General features: G+C 40.7%; 1 protein-coding gene across 1 annotated transcript in view; it reads left to right on the top strand.

Annotated features, from left to right (window-relative positions):
- pde1a (phosphodiesterase 1A, calmodulin-dependent) overlaps positions 1-17,428 on the top strand; it is a gene marked incomplete at both ends in the record, with an annotated part of 92,192 nt that overhangs the window by 31,236 nt on the left and 43,528 nt on the right. Inside the window, 10 exons of the mRNA XM_083996050.1 lie at positions 4,983-5,096; positions 5,233-5,415; positions 7,489-7,555; positions 8,655-8,771; positions 10,366-10,506; positions 10,630-10,730; positions 11,764-11,889; positions 12,741-12,842; positions 15,644-15,764; positions 16,113-16,194. Of these exons, the coding sequence (XP_083852176.1) occupies positions 4,983-5,096; positions 5,233-5,415; positions 7,489-7,555; positions 8,655-8,771; positions 10,366-10,506; positions 10,630-10,730; positions 11,764-11,889; positions 12,741-12,842; positions 15,644-15,764; positions 16,113-16,194 (1,154 nt within the window). The remainder of the gene's footprint in view (positions 1-4,982; positions 5,097-5,232; positions 5,416-7,488; positions 7,556-8,654; positions 8,772-10,365; positions 10,507-10,629; positions 10,731-11,763; positions 11,890-12,740; positions 12,843-15,643; positions 15,765-16,112; positions 16,195-17,428) is intronic.

Genomic DNA, 17,428 nt, shown 5'->3' with positions numbered 1-17,428 from the left:
CTTTTTTCTTTCATCTAAAGAGGAACTACGCAGGATTTTTACCTTAAATACTGTAAATTCTCCAATAGAAGCTCCAAGCTTTTGTTAGAGACAGGCATCTATATGAATTAATTAATTTTAATTAATAATATAATTAATAATATAATAATAATTAAATTTTTATTTTCGTGTCATGCCTCCACTGTGGCCCATCCCATATTTGATTTTTGATTTGAAATTCTTTATTCAGTCACATCACACAATAGCAAACATTATCAACACAAACATTATCGACAAAATAGTGACTGAAAAGGCACAGGCAGAAGCATAATGCTTATATTAATGCCTGTCCTACAAACCAAATTAAGCTACCCAGCATTCTTACAGTATAAAAAACAAACAAACTCACAATAAGACATAAGACAACAACTAACAAACAAACAAGCAAACGAACAAACAAAACAAAACAAAACCAGAGGAAAAAAAACAAACAAAAAAAACAGAACCAATGAGGTTACCAGTATTTAAATATATTGTAAATAGCAGAGGAAAAAATATCAAAATCAAATCAAAATCAAATGAATTTTTATTTTCGTGTCATGCCACCACTGTGGCCCATCCCATATGGATAATACAGAAATTAGACAGTCCTTCCTGTTGGTATTACCTGCCACACAACTGCGACATATAAATAAATTAGAAATAATAAGAAATAAATAAAAGGCAAATATATTCAACTGAAAAAGACGTTTTAGCTTCTCAGCATCTTCCAACCACACAAATTTGTTATTTGGATCTACCTTACTAAACAGTTTTTTGTCTTATAAAGTCATAGAAAGGACAGTATAACACAAAATGCATTTCATTCTCCACCTCTTGGATGTCACACAAAGTAAAAAATTATATCGTCTTCTGCTGTGCCGACATATCTGCCTGTCTCAACATGAAGACCAAGTATACCAGCTCTAAACTGAGCACACAGGGATCTTTTCTTTTTGACAAATTATACAGAACATATTTTCTATACGGGACAAATCTTATGCTCAGCAAAGATGGAAAATCCTCTCAAATGTTTCTGTTGTTACTGTTTAGAAGAGTAAGAGGAGAATGAAAGAGATGGAGCAGCTTCATTTACAAGTTTAATCAGCATCGATTAAACTTCTACTAAATAGATGTGTTGTCAGAGTTCAGTCAGAGCCGGGGTCGGATCGAAAACATAGATAGGCTAACTCAGGTCTGGTCGGACCACAGGCTTCCTTCTTTTTGGCCAAGTTCGGGCCGAGAATTAAAGGGATAGTTGAACATTTTGGCAAATTAGCCCACTGTCATAATCCCTAACGTTGCGAGACAGATCAGTTGTTTTAGAGGTAAATACAGAGACTGCTTGCCGAAAAACTGTCCCTAAAGGCAACGCGCATCAGTGGTTTTGCATGAATTTCCCTCTAAAACAACTCTGTCTGGTAACGTTGTGTTATTATCTCATAGCGTGGTGAATGTGCAGGTCACAACTTGTCCACCAGAGCGTTGTGGAGTTGTTGGATTGTGTATTTGATGAGTTTGATGAGGGGAAACCAAGAAATCCCATAATGAGCCTCCGTAGCGTAGCTCTGAGCAGCTCACGGCTCTGCTCCGCCGTTCTAAAAACAGCTTGCACCGACAATTAAAGGTAACAAACCTACTGCTATGACTATAGGGATTATGGCAATGGGCCAGTTTGCCAAAATGTTGAACTATCCCTTTAATGCTCGTGAGTCCAACTGGGTCTGAGCTTCAACAGATGCGGGTCGGACCGGGTCGGGTCTTAATTTTCAGGCCCAACTCTAACTCTAACTCTAGCACGAATTAAGCAGCTTAGAAACTGCTCAAACGGACTATTGTGGACTTTGAGAGGTTTTTTACGTTCACAGGAATTTGCAGAAAATAGAAAAATACCCGGCTTCTAATTGAGACCGGCTTTTATTTGCTCAAACCTGGAGCCAAACCTGGACAGTACAGGAGACTGGATACTGTTTGAAACTCCTAGTTCTTGTTAAATCAATGACTAGTAACTAGTTCCAGGGAGAATGGAGGCTCTCTGCCTTCCACCTAGCGTCTCTTGGCTGAAAACCAACCTTGTAAGATCAGAGCCTCCGACCTGGTGTCCCAGCTCTCATCTCTGCGGCACCGCCACACAAACGTAACGTGCCTAGAAAACCTTAACATCACAGCATTAAAACTGTGGAGCTCTGACAGTTGAAGCGGAGGTGAGCTGATAGCTGAGTGGGTCGACTCCTGATTCCTCTAATAGCCGCTTTTTATTCTCAACTACTTTTAGAGGTGAACGAGATGAGAGGAGTCAAAGAGGAAGAAGAACTGACTAAACTTTTAAAACTTTAAAAACTCGAGGGTCAAACAAGAAACGTTTCTCTGTAAAAAATGTATGACCCAGAGAGAAACTCTGAGTTCCTCTGCAGCATCAGGACCATGTGTGGGTGTGTGACCTCTGACCTGACGACATTAACAAACAGCTGGTGTCAGACTGAAGTTCAGATGTTTAAAGAGATTTTGAAATAAACATTTTTTCACCTTTTGTCACTTGAAACGAGGGAGAAAAGCAGAAATAGTCTAACTGTTCAACCAGGCATACTCCCTATAAAGTAAAATATATTGAACAAGTTGAAGCAGTTCAGAGAAGAGTAACCAAATGAATCCCAGGTCTGAATGTGATGTCATATGAAGAAATATTAAGGCACTTAAAACTGCCAACTCTTGTCTATAGGAGGTATCGGGGTGACATGTTGAGGTGTATAAACTTGTACATAAAATATACGATTCCACAGTGGAGCTAGTTGTTAGTTTCTGGAATAATAGGTATGAACTAAGAGCGAACTCCTTAAAACTCCGACCAAAAAGGTGTCATTGTGACAAAAGAAAATATTTTTTTGCACTTAGGGCTGTAAAAGTATGGAACGAGCTTCCTGAGGATGTAGTGCAGCTCCGTCGGTGAACTCTTTTAAAAATAGACTTGATCATTTATGGTCAAATAAGGATTTTTTAAAAATACAATTATAAATCGAGGTTATGAAATTGTAGCCCCTGCTTGTTTTGTCGTTTTTTGTTGTTTTTCTTTGAGGTAATGTGGGAGATTATTTTTGGATTATTCTGTTATAGTATGTATTTAGGTGATATTATGTATGGGTTATGGAAGTTTTAAATGGTATTTTGTTGTTTATTTTCTGTATGTTGTCATTATTTTGAGTCTGATGTAGAGGATTCAGTGTTTCCCCCAGAAAATGTGTTAGTTAGGCGCACCGTATTAAGTTTAGCTTTCACCACGCGCTGCTGTTATGCATGCAGGCTTCTCTGTGGTGTGTATGTGTGTGAGAGGATGCGGAGATGAATGGAGATGAATGATTAGGCGGCAGCTCTTTGTTGTTAAGGAAAGCGCTGCGGGAAACCCTGGGATTTATATCCTGTATCAGATGTATTTTCATTAAATTAAATTTCATTAAATGTAAATAGATTTTAAAGGTGGATTAACTGTGGATTCAGTTTAAATTTAAAACCAAACCAACAAACTTTTCTCCACCTTGACCACAACAACACACAAGTTCAACAACTCCCAGGCTTCATAACCTTCCTCCCTCTGTCTACCACAGCTCATCATCATCATCATCATCATCATCTAATGACCCATAATAGACCTAAAAATAACACCTCAAATATTAAAACTGTTATTAATTAATGAGCCGCGAGCTAATCACCTTCAGTACTTCAGTGATTATACTCTCACATTCAGCCTGTGTATACAGCTCTGGAAAAACTGAAGAGACCACTCCCAAAATGATCAGTTTCTCTGGTTTTACTATTTATAGGTATGTGTTTGTGTTTGAAAATGTTTTATTCTGTAAACTACCAACAACATTTCTCCCAAAATTGAAATAAAGATATTGTCATTTAGAAAAATGACAATGACAAAAAATATCAAGTCTTTTCAGACCTTGAATAATAATAATGCAAAGAAAACATGTTGATATTTATTCCTAAACAACACAGCAAGAATATTTTAACTCAGGAAGAGTTTATAAATCAGTTTTTGTGGGATAATGTCAATGTTTAATCCCAGCAGTGGTTTTTATAATTTTCCTACAAAACCAGATGTGGTTCAGGTGATGACCTCATCAGTGTCTCATTAAAGGGACATTGTGTAACTTCTCCTGTTATTTATTCATGAAAATCGATTATTTGGTTCTTCAGTCTGTTTTCCATTAACCAGTAATCCCCCCATCAACAAAGTGAAGTGTTCCTTTCAGCTCTGAATGAGCCGTTCATATCATTCATATCTACATGGAGCGGGTAAGCTCGGTGCTGCTGCCATGTGGTGTCGCCATGTTGTTACGTTCAGTGGCAGCGTGACGGTAGGAAACCACGGAAACTCAGCGGAGACACCGGAGCTGTCGGCTCAGGTGGAGGTGGCGTCTGTGAAAAGTCACCGCGGTAACGCAGTGAGGAGGAACGGAGCGTTACACTGATGCTGCATTCACCTGCAGTCGGGCAGACGGCCGTCGCTAACAAACCAGATGTCATTTTAGTCACAGAAGTCCAGAGAAAGCCGGTGAAACAATACGACATCGCCATGACAACATATTGTCACGTGTATTGTTTTGGCTCGTGCTGACGGACCACTTGTTTACATAGAGGCTTGTTTATGCCGTTACGAGCAGCGGCTGTCGTCCGTCTGCCGTCTGCCCAATTTCACATGAATGCAGCATGAAAAATACGATTGAGTTGCTTGTGATATACAACCTAGATGGGAGTAATTCCTACACAATGTACCTTTAATGAGAATGAGTTGTGTTTGTGTTGGTGTTTAAAAAAGAAAAGAAAAGAATGACTGTCATACATGTAGAGATGCTTTTAAGAAACATTTGTGAAAGTGGTCTCTTGTTTTTTTCCAGAGCGAATAACTTCAGTGTGTGTGTGTGTGTGTGTGTGTGTGTGTGTGTGTGTGTGTGTGTTGTCAGGCTGAAGGCCGTCCTGGAGCAGATGGACCGCGGCGTCGTGGACCTGCAGGAACTCCGCAGGAACCTGGAGCTCGCCGCTGCCATGCTGGACGCTGTTTACACCGACGAGACCAGGTGGGATGGACGGAAGTAAGAAGGGAACAGAGGAGGGGGAGGAGGGGGGGATGGAGGGATGATAGAGAACATAAACCCTGGTCCCTGGTGATCCAAGCTGCTGTGTGTTGTGTGTGTGTGTGTTCCCGCTCCGCAGGCGGCTGCTGGACACGGAGGACGAGCTCAGCGACCTGCAGGCCGAGTCGGTGCCCAGCGAGGTGCGCGATTGGCTGGCGTGCACCTTCAGCAGGAAGATGGGCGTGGCCAAGCGGCGCCCCGAGGAGAAGCCCAGGTTCAGGAGCATCGTCCACGCCGTGCAGGCCGGGATCTTCGTGGAGAGGTAAACACTGACGTTAATGAGGAGGAAGAAGAAGTGGAGCTGATGAGCACAGGATGTATCAGCTGCTACACACCACACCACATCAGTCCTCATGTCAGCACATACTATAATACTGCTGTTACCATAGGAACAGCACTGTTGATGCCCCCCTGTAAGCAGATAACTGAGTATTCAGCCGAACCTGTTACTGTGTTAAAGTTACTAAATTAAATCACAGAGCAGGATCTAAACACTTGGAGGTGATGATATATATATAAAACAACGGTCTCATTATTTAGTCATGTTATGATAATGTAACTGTCGACATATCTTTAATTTTACCAATAGTAAATTATCAGTTCACATAATGTACAGAAAATCTACATCTTTCATATCCCTATAAAATAATCAGCTAAAATCATAATATCTGTTCCCATGGAGGCAAGTGCAAAACAAACTGTGAACATTAAAGAAAACAAAAAAGAAATGACATGAAAAAACAGAGTCAGTGCAAAACAAACTAAAAAAAAAAAATGGGTGGGTATTGTAGTGTTTTCATTTTTATTCCATTTATTTTATGTATTATTTTATTTATTTTAGAAACTATTTTATATACTTCTATCTTCTAAGTCTTATAGATAGATGGATAGATAGATAGATAGATAGATAGATAGATAGATAGATAGATAGATAGATAGATAGATAGATAGATAGATAGATAGATAGATAGATAGATAGATAGATAGATAGATAGATAGATAGATAGAATTTTAATTGTCATTCAAACCAATGAAACCATCAAATATGAGGAATGAGATACAGTACTCAGGTCTCACTACTGTAGTACCATACCAACTTTATTTATAAAGCACTTTAAAAACCCGGTGGACCAAAGTGCTGAGTAATAGTGCTAGTAATAAAATAAACAATAAATAATAACTAACATACTAAAATAGAAAACGTCTATATAAGTTAAAGTGCATAGATGTATATTAGATTTATCAGAGAGTGCTAAATGTAAGTTCAGAGGTCTCACAGTCAACAACATGCAGCGTTTCATTTTTCCATCGGGAGTTTGTTTGTGGATAAAGATAAAGATACTTTATTGATCCATTGCAGGATATTATGTAGTTAGAGCAGCAGCAAACAACACAAACACAGATTGATTGCACATAAAACCTCTTAAAGAGAGCAGGAAGTAGAGTTGAAGTAAGTATAAAATAGAGATGAAGTGAAATAAATTGTAATTAGTGAAGTAAAACACAAACATCATGGCTACTGTGAGTTAAAAAGCCTGACGGCAGCCGACAGGAAGAACTTAAGACGTCGTTGAGTCTTATATTCCGGTGGTATCAGTTTCCCTCTGGGGATCAATAAAGTTTCCTCTGATTCTGTTCCTGATATTTAGGATTAATTGAGCCGCCAGACCTGATCAGATGAGTAGTGTTCAGGCGTCCACATACTTGAGGTCGTGTGTCAAACTAAAGACGTTCGGAGGTTCAGTCTGTTATTTTCATCTGAGGAGGAGAAAAAAAAAACAAATAAAACAATCAGCGACTTGAAAACACGCTCCAGAAAACATCCGGCCGACTTCAGCGCAGATGTGATTACAAGGTCGAACATGAAGTGTAACGACGTTAGCGTGCGGCCGGCCGGCGAGCGCTGGAGATGGAGATCACATAGGAGGAAACACATCACATCACATCACAGGTCCAACGTCGTTACAGTGTAAATGACTCGCAGTGATCGAACGAACGCTATCAGTTCATCTGCTGCGGCTTAATGACGCATGAAATCAAAAAATATCTGCTGCTGCGCCGAGTGTGTCTGTGTATGTGTGTGTCTGTGTTTAGGAGACGGTTACTATGGCGACAAACAATCCATCCTGGTCGCAAACTGTGGAGGAGGGGGGGGCGGCGGGAGTGTGGATCTGTGTGTGGGGAGTGTTTATATATGTGCAAAACTGTCAAACTGTCAACATATGTGTGAGATTTTATGCATGATGATGATATCTATCTGTGTGTGTGTGTGTGTGTGTGTGTGTGTGTGTGTGTGTGTGTGTGTGTGTGTGTGTGTGTGTGTGTGTGTCATCAGGATGTACAGACGGACCTCCAACATGGCGGGTCTGACCTACCCTCCCACGGCTCTGACTGCTCTCAAGGTAAAAACAAAAAAAACAAAACAGTTTTATTGCTGCGGTATCCCCGACAGGAAGTGACATCATTGCATTGTTTTAACCCTTTGATTGGAAGTTGAGAAAGTTTCTACGGTAACAGGAGCTCACACCTGAGTTGGAGTCAATATGAGAGGAGGACGGAGAAAAGAAGTATGGAAAAGAAACAAATAATGAATAATGAAAGAGAAGAAATGGACCGACGTGTTATAGCAGGGAAAGATGTCGAGGAGTTGAGCAGGGAGAAAATGTAAAGATAGAGCAAAAAAAGAAGAGGAGGATCAAGGAAAGAAAGATGTAGTGTATGAGGTATGAGCTAACAGTAACAGTTTAGTTTATTTGAAAAGGGACAATGCACATTAATAAACATTTGTAGAAAAACACATGTAAATGCACCCGAATTAGCTAGTTAGTTAGTTTTCATCGTTTGTCCCTCTGCCAGATTGTACAAGGTAACCTTTAAAAAAGGTGGGAAAAGGAAAGGAGGAAGAAAGGAAGAGAAAGATGCAAAGCATGAAAAGAAAGCAGAAATAAATCAGAACAAAGGAGACGGAGGAGAGGAAAGGAAAAAAGGAGGGAAAACGGTAAAAACAAGAACAGTTAGGAAGGAAAAGAAAGAATGAGTTAAAAGAGTAAAGGAAGTGGTAGAAACAGAAAACAATACAGAGGAGGAAAGGTGAGGAAGAGAGAGAGGTGAAGAGGAAGAAAAAGAAGTGTTGAAGAAAGAGAGGAGGAGAGAGAATGAAGGGAAAAAAGAAATGGTGGTAGAAGAAGAAAGGAGGAGAGAAGAAAGCAGGGAAAGGTGGAGATGTAATGAGACAGGCGGAGGTAGAGGAGGAGAGGAGATAAAGAAGAACAGGAAGGAGGGAAGTTTAAATATAATTGTGAACTAATGAAGAGTCGGGATCATTCATCTTTCCTCTCAGTCTGAGTTAACGTCATGACCACAGCGCCCTCTAGTGGTGAGCTCTTCTCATCACAGCTCAGTTCAACTGGATGGAGGACAGAAGCCAATCATCTTCATCTTCATCCAGTTGGTCCATGATGTTTTGATTGTGATGTTTTATTGGTCGTTTTTTTTTTCCAGGAAGTGGATCAGTGGTCGTTTGATGTTTTCTCGTTCCACGAGGCGACCGGAGACCACGCCCTCAAGTTCCTGGTCTATGACCTGCTGACCCGCTATGACCTCGTCAACAGGTTCAGGGTACACAACCTCATATTGTTCACAGTGTTGTTGGGTGGGTGGGGCCTAAAGACAGGATGGGCGGAGCTAAGTGTTTAATCAGTTTCTCTATACCAGGGGTCGGCAACCTTTAGCATTAAAAGAGCCGTTTGGGCCCTTTCCCAACATATCGAAACCCACTCGGACTTTATGGTGGGAAAAAAAACCTAGGCTACGTGATGCATATTTTGATCGACAAAATATTCAAACAAGTTTTATTTTAATATCACATAAGCACCTCAATCTCCAAAGAAATAACTATTACAATGAACAAGTGAATGGCCATATCTTTTTTTTTTTTTTTTTTTTCCCTAAAATGAGTTTCCCCTACGAGAGCCACACGGGAGCCACAGCAGAGACGAAAGAGCCGCAGGTTGCCGACCTCTGGTCTATACCAAGACCAGCATCAACAGCTGATTAGCTTAGCTTAGCACAATGAATGGGAATGGAGGGAAACAGCTAGCCTGGCTCTCTGAAGTTGATTAAATCTGAAGCTCACTTGTGATGGAGAAGTTTTTTTTCCCAGTCACTCCACTCTCTATCTTATTGGACAAACAGCCCAGTTCTTTCTTTCTTTCTTTCTTTCTTTCTTTCTTTCTTTCTTTCTTTCTTTCTTTCTTTCTTTCTTTTAAATTCATTTTAAAAAGATAAAATGTAAATGCACCCAATTATAGCCAAAAAGGCTGTATAAAACTGTCACTACAGAAAAAAAGAAAACGCTGAGATGCAGTCGTCTAATTACAACTTCTGCATCTTGTAATTATGAGACTCGGGTTTTGTTTTGTTATGACTCAACGCCTCAGAATTATTTCAACAAGTTCTGCAGATAAAGATCATAAATTAACGATCTTGTTATCACAACACATTTTAGTGTAATAGTTAGAAAGCTGTCAGAAATACAAGAGACTGAGGTCACAGAGAGAAGAGACACCGACACTGCATCACCTGTATTATTTTGTCTTAATCATAATCTTAATCATACTCTATTACAAATACTGCTTTTTTTTTTTTTTACTGCTATTGCTGCATCTGCTATTTATTATGTTTTCTGCTGCTGCAACCCTGTAAATATCCCCACTGTGGGTGTTAGAGGGGGCGAGCCTCAGAAAGAAGGATTGCTGCTGGTTGAGACGGTGGAGAATCAAATCAAGGCACTTGGACAGAGAAATCCTTTTTTGTCTTCCTTTAATGCAGATTGTTGAACTTCACATCAATGACAACCTATGTGTGTGTGTTTTTAGGTGTGTGGTCTGAAACATAAAGAAAAGGCAATAAAATGTATGTAACAGCATTGGAGCCTTATATATCAAAGTTAACCATAGGAAATATGTATTACAATAAGAAACTGAATTGCAATAACGGTGCTACAAACGAAATATTCATCATTATTAGGCCATCACATGCAGGCATCCAAAGTTAGCTGTAGTGCTAGCAAGAGGCAGAGCTAACAACTACTGAGCTCCAGGCTACTTAGCTAAATCAAGCTAACACAAACTCACACACAATATTTTACACATTTAACACAAACTGGAATAATAATCTTATCCTATATGATACCTGTGTTACCTGTGTTCAGATCCCGGTCCAGGCTCTGGTCCAGTTCGTGGAGGCTCTGGAGAACGGCTACAGCAAACACAGGAACCCGTACCACAACCTGGTCCACGCCGCTGACGTCACTCAGACCGCACACTTCCTGATGCTGCACACCGGACTCATGGTAACACACACACACACACACACACACCCTAACACAATGTCGCACACAATCTGTACTGTATAGATATTGACAGACTCTGGTAACAGTTCGTGTGTGTGTGTGTGTGTGTGTGTGTGTGTGCAGCACTGGCTCAGCGAGCTGGAGATCCTTGCAATGGTTTTCGCTGCAGCGATTCACGACTTCGAACACACGGGAACCACCAACAACTTCCACATCCACACCAGGTAACACGCACACACACACACACACACACACACACTGATCATCCAGGCTCCTTAAATCAGCAGTTTAAAGAACCTGTGCGATCTGATTGGACGATGGCGACGGATGTATGGCCCAATGGTGAAAGTACGACACGATCTAGGATTAGGATTCATTTAGGATTCAGATGTTGAGACGCTAAAAGAGTCCACAGCTCAACACACTTCACAACTGAACCCTATTTGATCATAAACCAGATGATCAAATCTGTATCTATCAATACAACTGATACAAAGTTGTTTTAAGTATTGACTATTGATAATGTTAAAGGGATAGTTCACTCAAAATTGAAATTTCACTCATTGTCTACTCACCCTCATTTCGACTAAGGGCTGGGAAAAGTTTTCGGGATTTGCACTGATTTGCACTGACACCCAGTTCACGGCTCCGCTGGCGAGATTTGAACAGACACAGGAAGAGCAGTGAACTGAGACACTGGGAGCTTCCGCTACAAACAAGCTTAAAACATGGACTTATTTAATTTTTTTCGGAACAATTTCTCATGTCGGGGCTTCAATACAAGACGGACATTAGAGACGAGCACTATGGAGGTATTTGGATGTTATTTGGTGTGTCTTTTTGGACGAAGAAAAGTGAGCTCTGTTTGCACCCGTCATATGACAATGCAGTGCTGCAGGGAGCCCCGCTGGAACTCAGAGAAGGCACGTCCCGTCCTCTTAGAGCTGCCTGTGTGTGCGTGCAGTGATTGTGTGTGTGTGTGTGTGTGATTAAGTAATGAAATAATCAGGTCTAATGGCCGTGCAATAATCCGTCCAGGTTCAGCGCCTCAGTGCAACAACAGACTCATCATCATCATCATCATCATCATCATCATCATTGTCATAATCTCCATCTTCATCATTCTTCCAGGAAACAACAACAAGAACACAAACATGTTGTTGTGACTGTTCTGGATATAAAAGGAAGCTTCTGACGTCAGCGTCTGATTGGCTGTGTGTGTGTGTGTGTGTGTGTGTGTGTGTGTCCGTCCGTCAGGTCGGAGGTGGCCATTCTCTACAACGACCGGTCGGTGCTGGAGAATCATCACGTCAGCGCCGCCTACAGGCTGATGGCAGAGGAGGACATGAACATCCTGGTCAACCTGAACAAGGACGACTGGAGGTACACACACACACACACACACACACACACACACACACACACACACACACACACACACACACACACACACACACACACACACACACACACACACACACACACACACACACACACACACACACACACACCGTACTGGAAGAGTTAAAGGGATAGTTCAACATTTTGGCAAATTGGCCCATTGCCAGAATCCCTATAGTCATAGCAGTAGGTTCGTTACCTTTAATTGTCGGTGCAAGCTGTTTTTAGAACGGCGGAGCAGAGCCGTGAGCTGCTCAGAGCTACGCTACGGAGGCTCATGGGATTTCTTGGTTTCCCTCATCAAACTCATCAAATACACAATCCAACAACTCCACAACGCTCTGGTGGACAAGTTGTGACCTGCACATTCACCACGCTATGAGATAATAACACAACGTTACCAGACAGAGTTGTTTTAGAGGGAAATTCATGCAAAACTGCTGATACTCGTTGCCTTCAGGGACAGTTTTTCATCAGACAGTCTCTGCATTTGCCTCTAAAACAACTCTGTCTGGTAACGTTCTGTTATTATCTCATAGCGTGGTGAATGTGCAGGTCACAACTTGTCCACCAGAGCGTTGTGGAGTTGTTGGATTGTGTATTTGATGAGTTTGATGAGGGAAACCAAGAAATCCCATGAGCCTCCGTAGCGTAGCTCTGAGCAGTTCGCGGCTCTGCTCCGCTGTTCTAAAAATAGCTTGCACCAAACCTACTGCTGTGACTATAGGGATTATGACAATGGGTCAATTTTCCAAAATGTTGAACTATCCCTTTAAGGGGTGACTGATCACTAATAATGTTGATTGTGTGTATTGATTATTGACTATTGACAGGGAGCTGAGGTCTCTGGTCATAGAGATGGTGATGTCCACAGACATGTCCTGTCACTTCCAGCAGATCAAGACCATGAGGAACGCCCTCACACAGACACTAAGGTGAACTTTGACCTCTTTCACATTTCTGTAGGTGTTTATATAAAAATATACGTTGAGATGGAAACAAATTATTAAATAAAGTCAGAAATAAAGAGAAGATATTCTAGAGAAGCAGGTTTCAAACTGAAACTGTCCTTTCATTCATGTCGATAATTCATTACAGCGAGTCAAATAAGAGCGGAGCGATGATAACGAGGAAAGATGAGTTAATATACGATGCACATTCAGCTCAATATGCAGCTGAAAGCGTTTTACATAATGCATTAAACATGAATATTGAAACAGAACAAAAAGTCATTAAAGCACAAATCACAAGGACGGAAACCATTTTGAATAAATTTCATCCAATCACAAAAACAGAGGAAATTACACAGTGGAAAATTAAGAATAAAGTTGTTTTGATTTTTTAAATCCTGGATTTAAAGTTAGTGTTCAAGATGCTAAAACCATGAAATCATCAATCGTTGCATATTATTTTTTTCCTGTTGCTCCAATAATCAGTTAATAGAGCGTCACATCCTCTGCTCTCTGTTAAAATATGAAGCACTGGCATCAGACAGAAATATTAAATAAAGTAGAAGCAGCAGCAGTGAACAGATGTGACTGTGAGTCAGATTCGGCTCAGACTAAACGCTGGAGACCTGAGACCTGCAGTCTGTCAGCTCACAGAGTTACTGAGTCTGAGTCCAGCTCTGTGTGTGTGTCAGTCAGGTGTGGATGGATGGAGGGGGAGGGGAGAGGAGGGGGAAGGGGGGGCAGCTGTCTGGCTTCACCTCACGCTCCAATGAGGATTTGGTGGAGGTGCTGCCTCGGTTCTGCTGCAGCAGCTGTTCACCGCTCACAGGAGAAACTCACTGAGACGTTCAGACTCCAGAGGTGACGGGAGAGTCTGACATTTAGTTTCTCTCTCTCTCTCCACATAATCACAGTCTGAATCACAGTTTCTCACTGAGTCAAGTTAAGACTCTTAAGACAACTTTATTAATCCCACTAGGAGCAATTGGTTTCTGCAGCTTGCATACTGGCACAGTACAAAAAACTCTCCTCTCCTCTTTCCTCCTCCTTCTTCTCCTTCTTCTCCTCTCCTCTTCTCTCACAATACAGTTTTTCTCGATTGTTTACACACAATTTCTGGTTCTTGAGGCACAATGGCCTCAACATCTAACTCATGCACCGACCCCCTGAACCACGTCTGCTAAACTACAAGCACAATTGCTGCTTTACACTCAATTTGCAGTTCTATAACACACTTTTTTCAAAACACTACACACAATTCTCTGCATTTGGCTCAATTTTCATGAAGAAAATCTCTTGTTTTCACGAGTAACACACTGTTATTCAAAATTCTAAAGTTAGTTTCCCTACTATGCACACTGACTCATCACATGGGTAAACACCTGTCACACAGTTTTACAATCAGCATCAATCAGAGCTTTAGCAAAAAAGGGCAACAGGCAGTGATGGACTGACACCAAAAAGAGAGAAACCAAACAGAGAGAGAGGTCACACAACACAAACACACACACACACATATATAGCAGTGATCATAATGATGATGAGAAAAGTAAATGCATTGATCACCAAAATTGCATGTCGGTGGAAGGATTCGAACCTAGACTAGAACAAAGTCCTTGACTACAAAGAGTGCTGTTCTACTACTGTAGGTGAGCTACATGTTACGGTAGTCTCTCATCCCATCAAAATTATGTATTCAGTCTTTCAAAATTGTCCGGCCGTAAACCAGCTGACCCCGACCAGCTCTTTTTTTTTTTTTCTTTTGTGGTCAGATCAGCGTGGCTGCATCGTCACACGACCACCTCGGTCGCGTCTTCACGCATTTCATTTGTTACCGTGTATTTGAGTGTTCTGAGTATCAAAACAATATTCAACACATGTACTGTCTGTAGTTACAGTAAAAAAACAAACAAACCCTAAGTCATTATGATTAAATGGAGTAGAAGTGTTTTCCATTCATCATAGTGTTTTACACTGAGCACATCAGTGTTTAACTGGTTCTTATAAATGTCTAGTCATATGATGGTTTGTTTGTGTCATTTGAGACTAAAATAGCATTTTGAGAATAGATAACATTGTTTTGAATGTAAAGTTTCATTTTGCAGGAGAAGTTAGGGGTTTTGCCCATTGTGTGTGTGTTTTTGGATTTGTGTGTAGAGTTCTGAGAGTATGGGGCATGCTTTCAGAAAATGTGTGTAAACAATCGAGAAAAACTGTAAAAACATAGGGGAATAAGGTAGAGTAAATAAATAGAATATAATAGAATGCCAAGGAATACAGTGTCATCAAGGATCAAGTTGAATAGAGTGAATAAATAGATAGGTTGCACATGTTGACCAATAAGATGTACATGGTAAAAGGAATAAAATCATTATAAAGAATTTAAGAGACGAATAGCAGAGGGGATAAAAGATTTTTTTTAAACGGTTACAGACAGGTGAGACGTAGCGACGACCTGAGGGCAACAGAGGAAATTCACTTGCAAGCACGTGACCAATAAGTAATTTAATAAGTTGCAGATAATTCAAATAGTTGTACTAAAGTATCTGCTTGTGTTAAACCATGTGAACAACTTGGTGTCACCATGACAACAGTGGGAGGAGACTTCAGCAGCTTCTGTTCAATCCAAACTCTGTTTACATTAAATCTGGTTTAGATTTTAGATCAAATAGTTGAGGAAGAATAATGTAAATATCAAGACACATGGTTATTATGAGGACTGGTCTTGATAAAGGTCTCTCATTGGTTTGGTCTCATGGGTCTCTGTCGTTCTGTTTCCTCTGCAGCATCGACAAAGTGAAGGTTTTGTCTCTGATGCTTCACGCTGCAGACATCAGTCATCCAGCCAAAGCCTGGCCGCTGCACTACCGCTGGACGCACAGCCTGATGGAGGAGTTCTTCAGACAGGTGCACACACACACACACACACACACACACACTGCAACCTAATCCTGATGTGTGTTTTTCTGTGTTTATTTATTTATTTATTGTCTTATTTTTTCCTTTACCAAAGCATTTTATAAATTAAAACACATGAATATCGAATGTCTTCTATTATAATTATACAAGGAAATAAATAAATATATATAAATATAAATAAACAGAGGGCGTTTCAGGGAGATACATTTTCCATTGCTTCCAGATGTCTTTGGATTTAGATGAATTTGCTGAAGCCTCATTGTTTTTCTGTGTTTAATGATCAGGTGGATTCAAACACTGCACTCACATTATGCTCATGTGTCTTTTCTTTTCCAGGGAGACAAAGAGGTGGAGCTGGGACTTCCCTTCTCTCCTCTGTGTGACCGTAAAGCCACCATGATCGCCCAGTCACAGATAGGTAAGAACACCTGCAGGCTGGTGAGCAGGCTGCTTCACTGTTCGATGTTTCACACCAGCAGGGCTCCGTGCTGGAACCTGAAAAAGGGAAAAAGGGAAAAGAGAATCAAAAAGTAGTTGGAAAAAAAAGTAGTTCTTTCCTATAAGACTTAATACATACTTCGATGGTTAGTGTCGTCTCAAATCGAATTCTGTCGTTGTGCACTCACCAGAAGTAACGATCACAGCGGTTGCCAATGTCTTCTCTTTTTTTTGGGACCGCTATTATCTCCCGTCAGCTCATCTACCGGCTTGCTCTGTTTGTTATTTAAATTAGCGATAATGAACGCCTTACTCCTCCTTTTGTTTTCTTTTTTTCCCTGTGTGCACCACCTGTTTAATGCGAGGTGGAGATTACACCACAGCTGGTTCCTCTTACTGGCAGAAAACATCGGCCTGCCAGGATGTTGATTTAAACTCTGCTACGCAGCCCAGAAGGCGCTCATTGGGGGTGTGAAGTGGTGCATCAGTCAACACTCAACTACTTAGAGTTCACTGCATTTTGACAAACCTGTGAATTGAGATGCACTTACGTACTCAAAATACTTAGTTTAAGTATAGAAATATTCAAATGGAGACACAGCACCGGTCTGTCTGGAAGCGTCCTATAGGCCAGGGGTTCAAACCTTTAAAAACTCATTTTGCTCTTTATTGAGCAAAGTGCATTTCAGGGCACATGAATGAAACTGAGGAGGACCATGACAACTGCATGTACGGAAGTGAATAAAAAAATATCAAACTGCACAAAATGGAGACCAACAAAATGATATATTTGACTTCTAATGCATCTCTGCATTCAGAGCATGTTCACAAAAGTGAATAAATATCAAATTGCACAAAATAAAGACCCACAAAACAAAACAAGGTATTTTCACAGCATTCAGGCCACATTACTAATAAGAAACTGATATCTTTGCATTCAGAGCAAATGGAGCAAATAATAAGAAACTGAGGAGGAGCATTACAACTGCATGTGTTCACGTGTCTCTTGTGCCTTTCAAAATAAGTTATTTTTCAAAATAAAAGACATGTCCAACATCAGATGTGCATTAAATATGATTTACTTTTTTGACCAGCTGTCCGTGACCCAATTTTGGGTCCCGACCCACCAGTTGAGAACCACTGCTATAGGCTATTGTTGTTGATGGTTCAGCAGCGACACCTGCTGGTGGTTTGAAGAACTGAGGCTTGATCGG

The sequence above is a fragment of the Trachurus trachurus genome (genome assembly GCF_905171665.1).
Source record: "Trachurus trachurus genome assembly, chromosome: 21".
NCBI lineage: Eukaryota > Metazoa > Chordata > Actinopteri > Carangiformes > Carangidae > Trachurus > Trachurus trachurus.
This window is presented reverse-complemented; position numbering and strand designations above follow the sequence as displayed.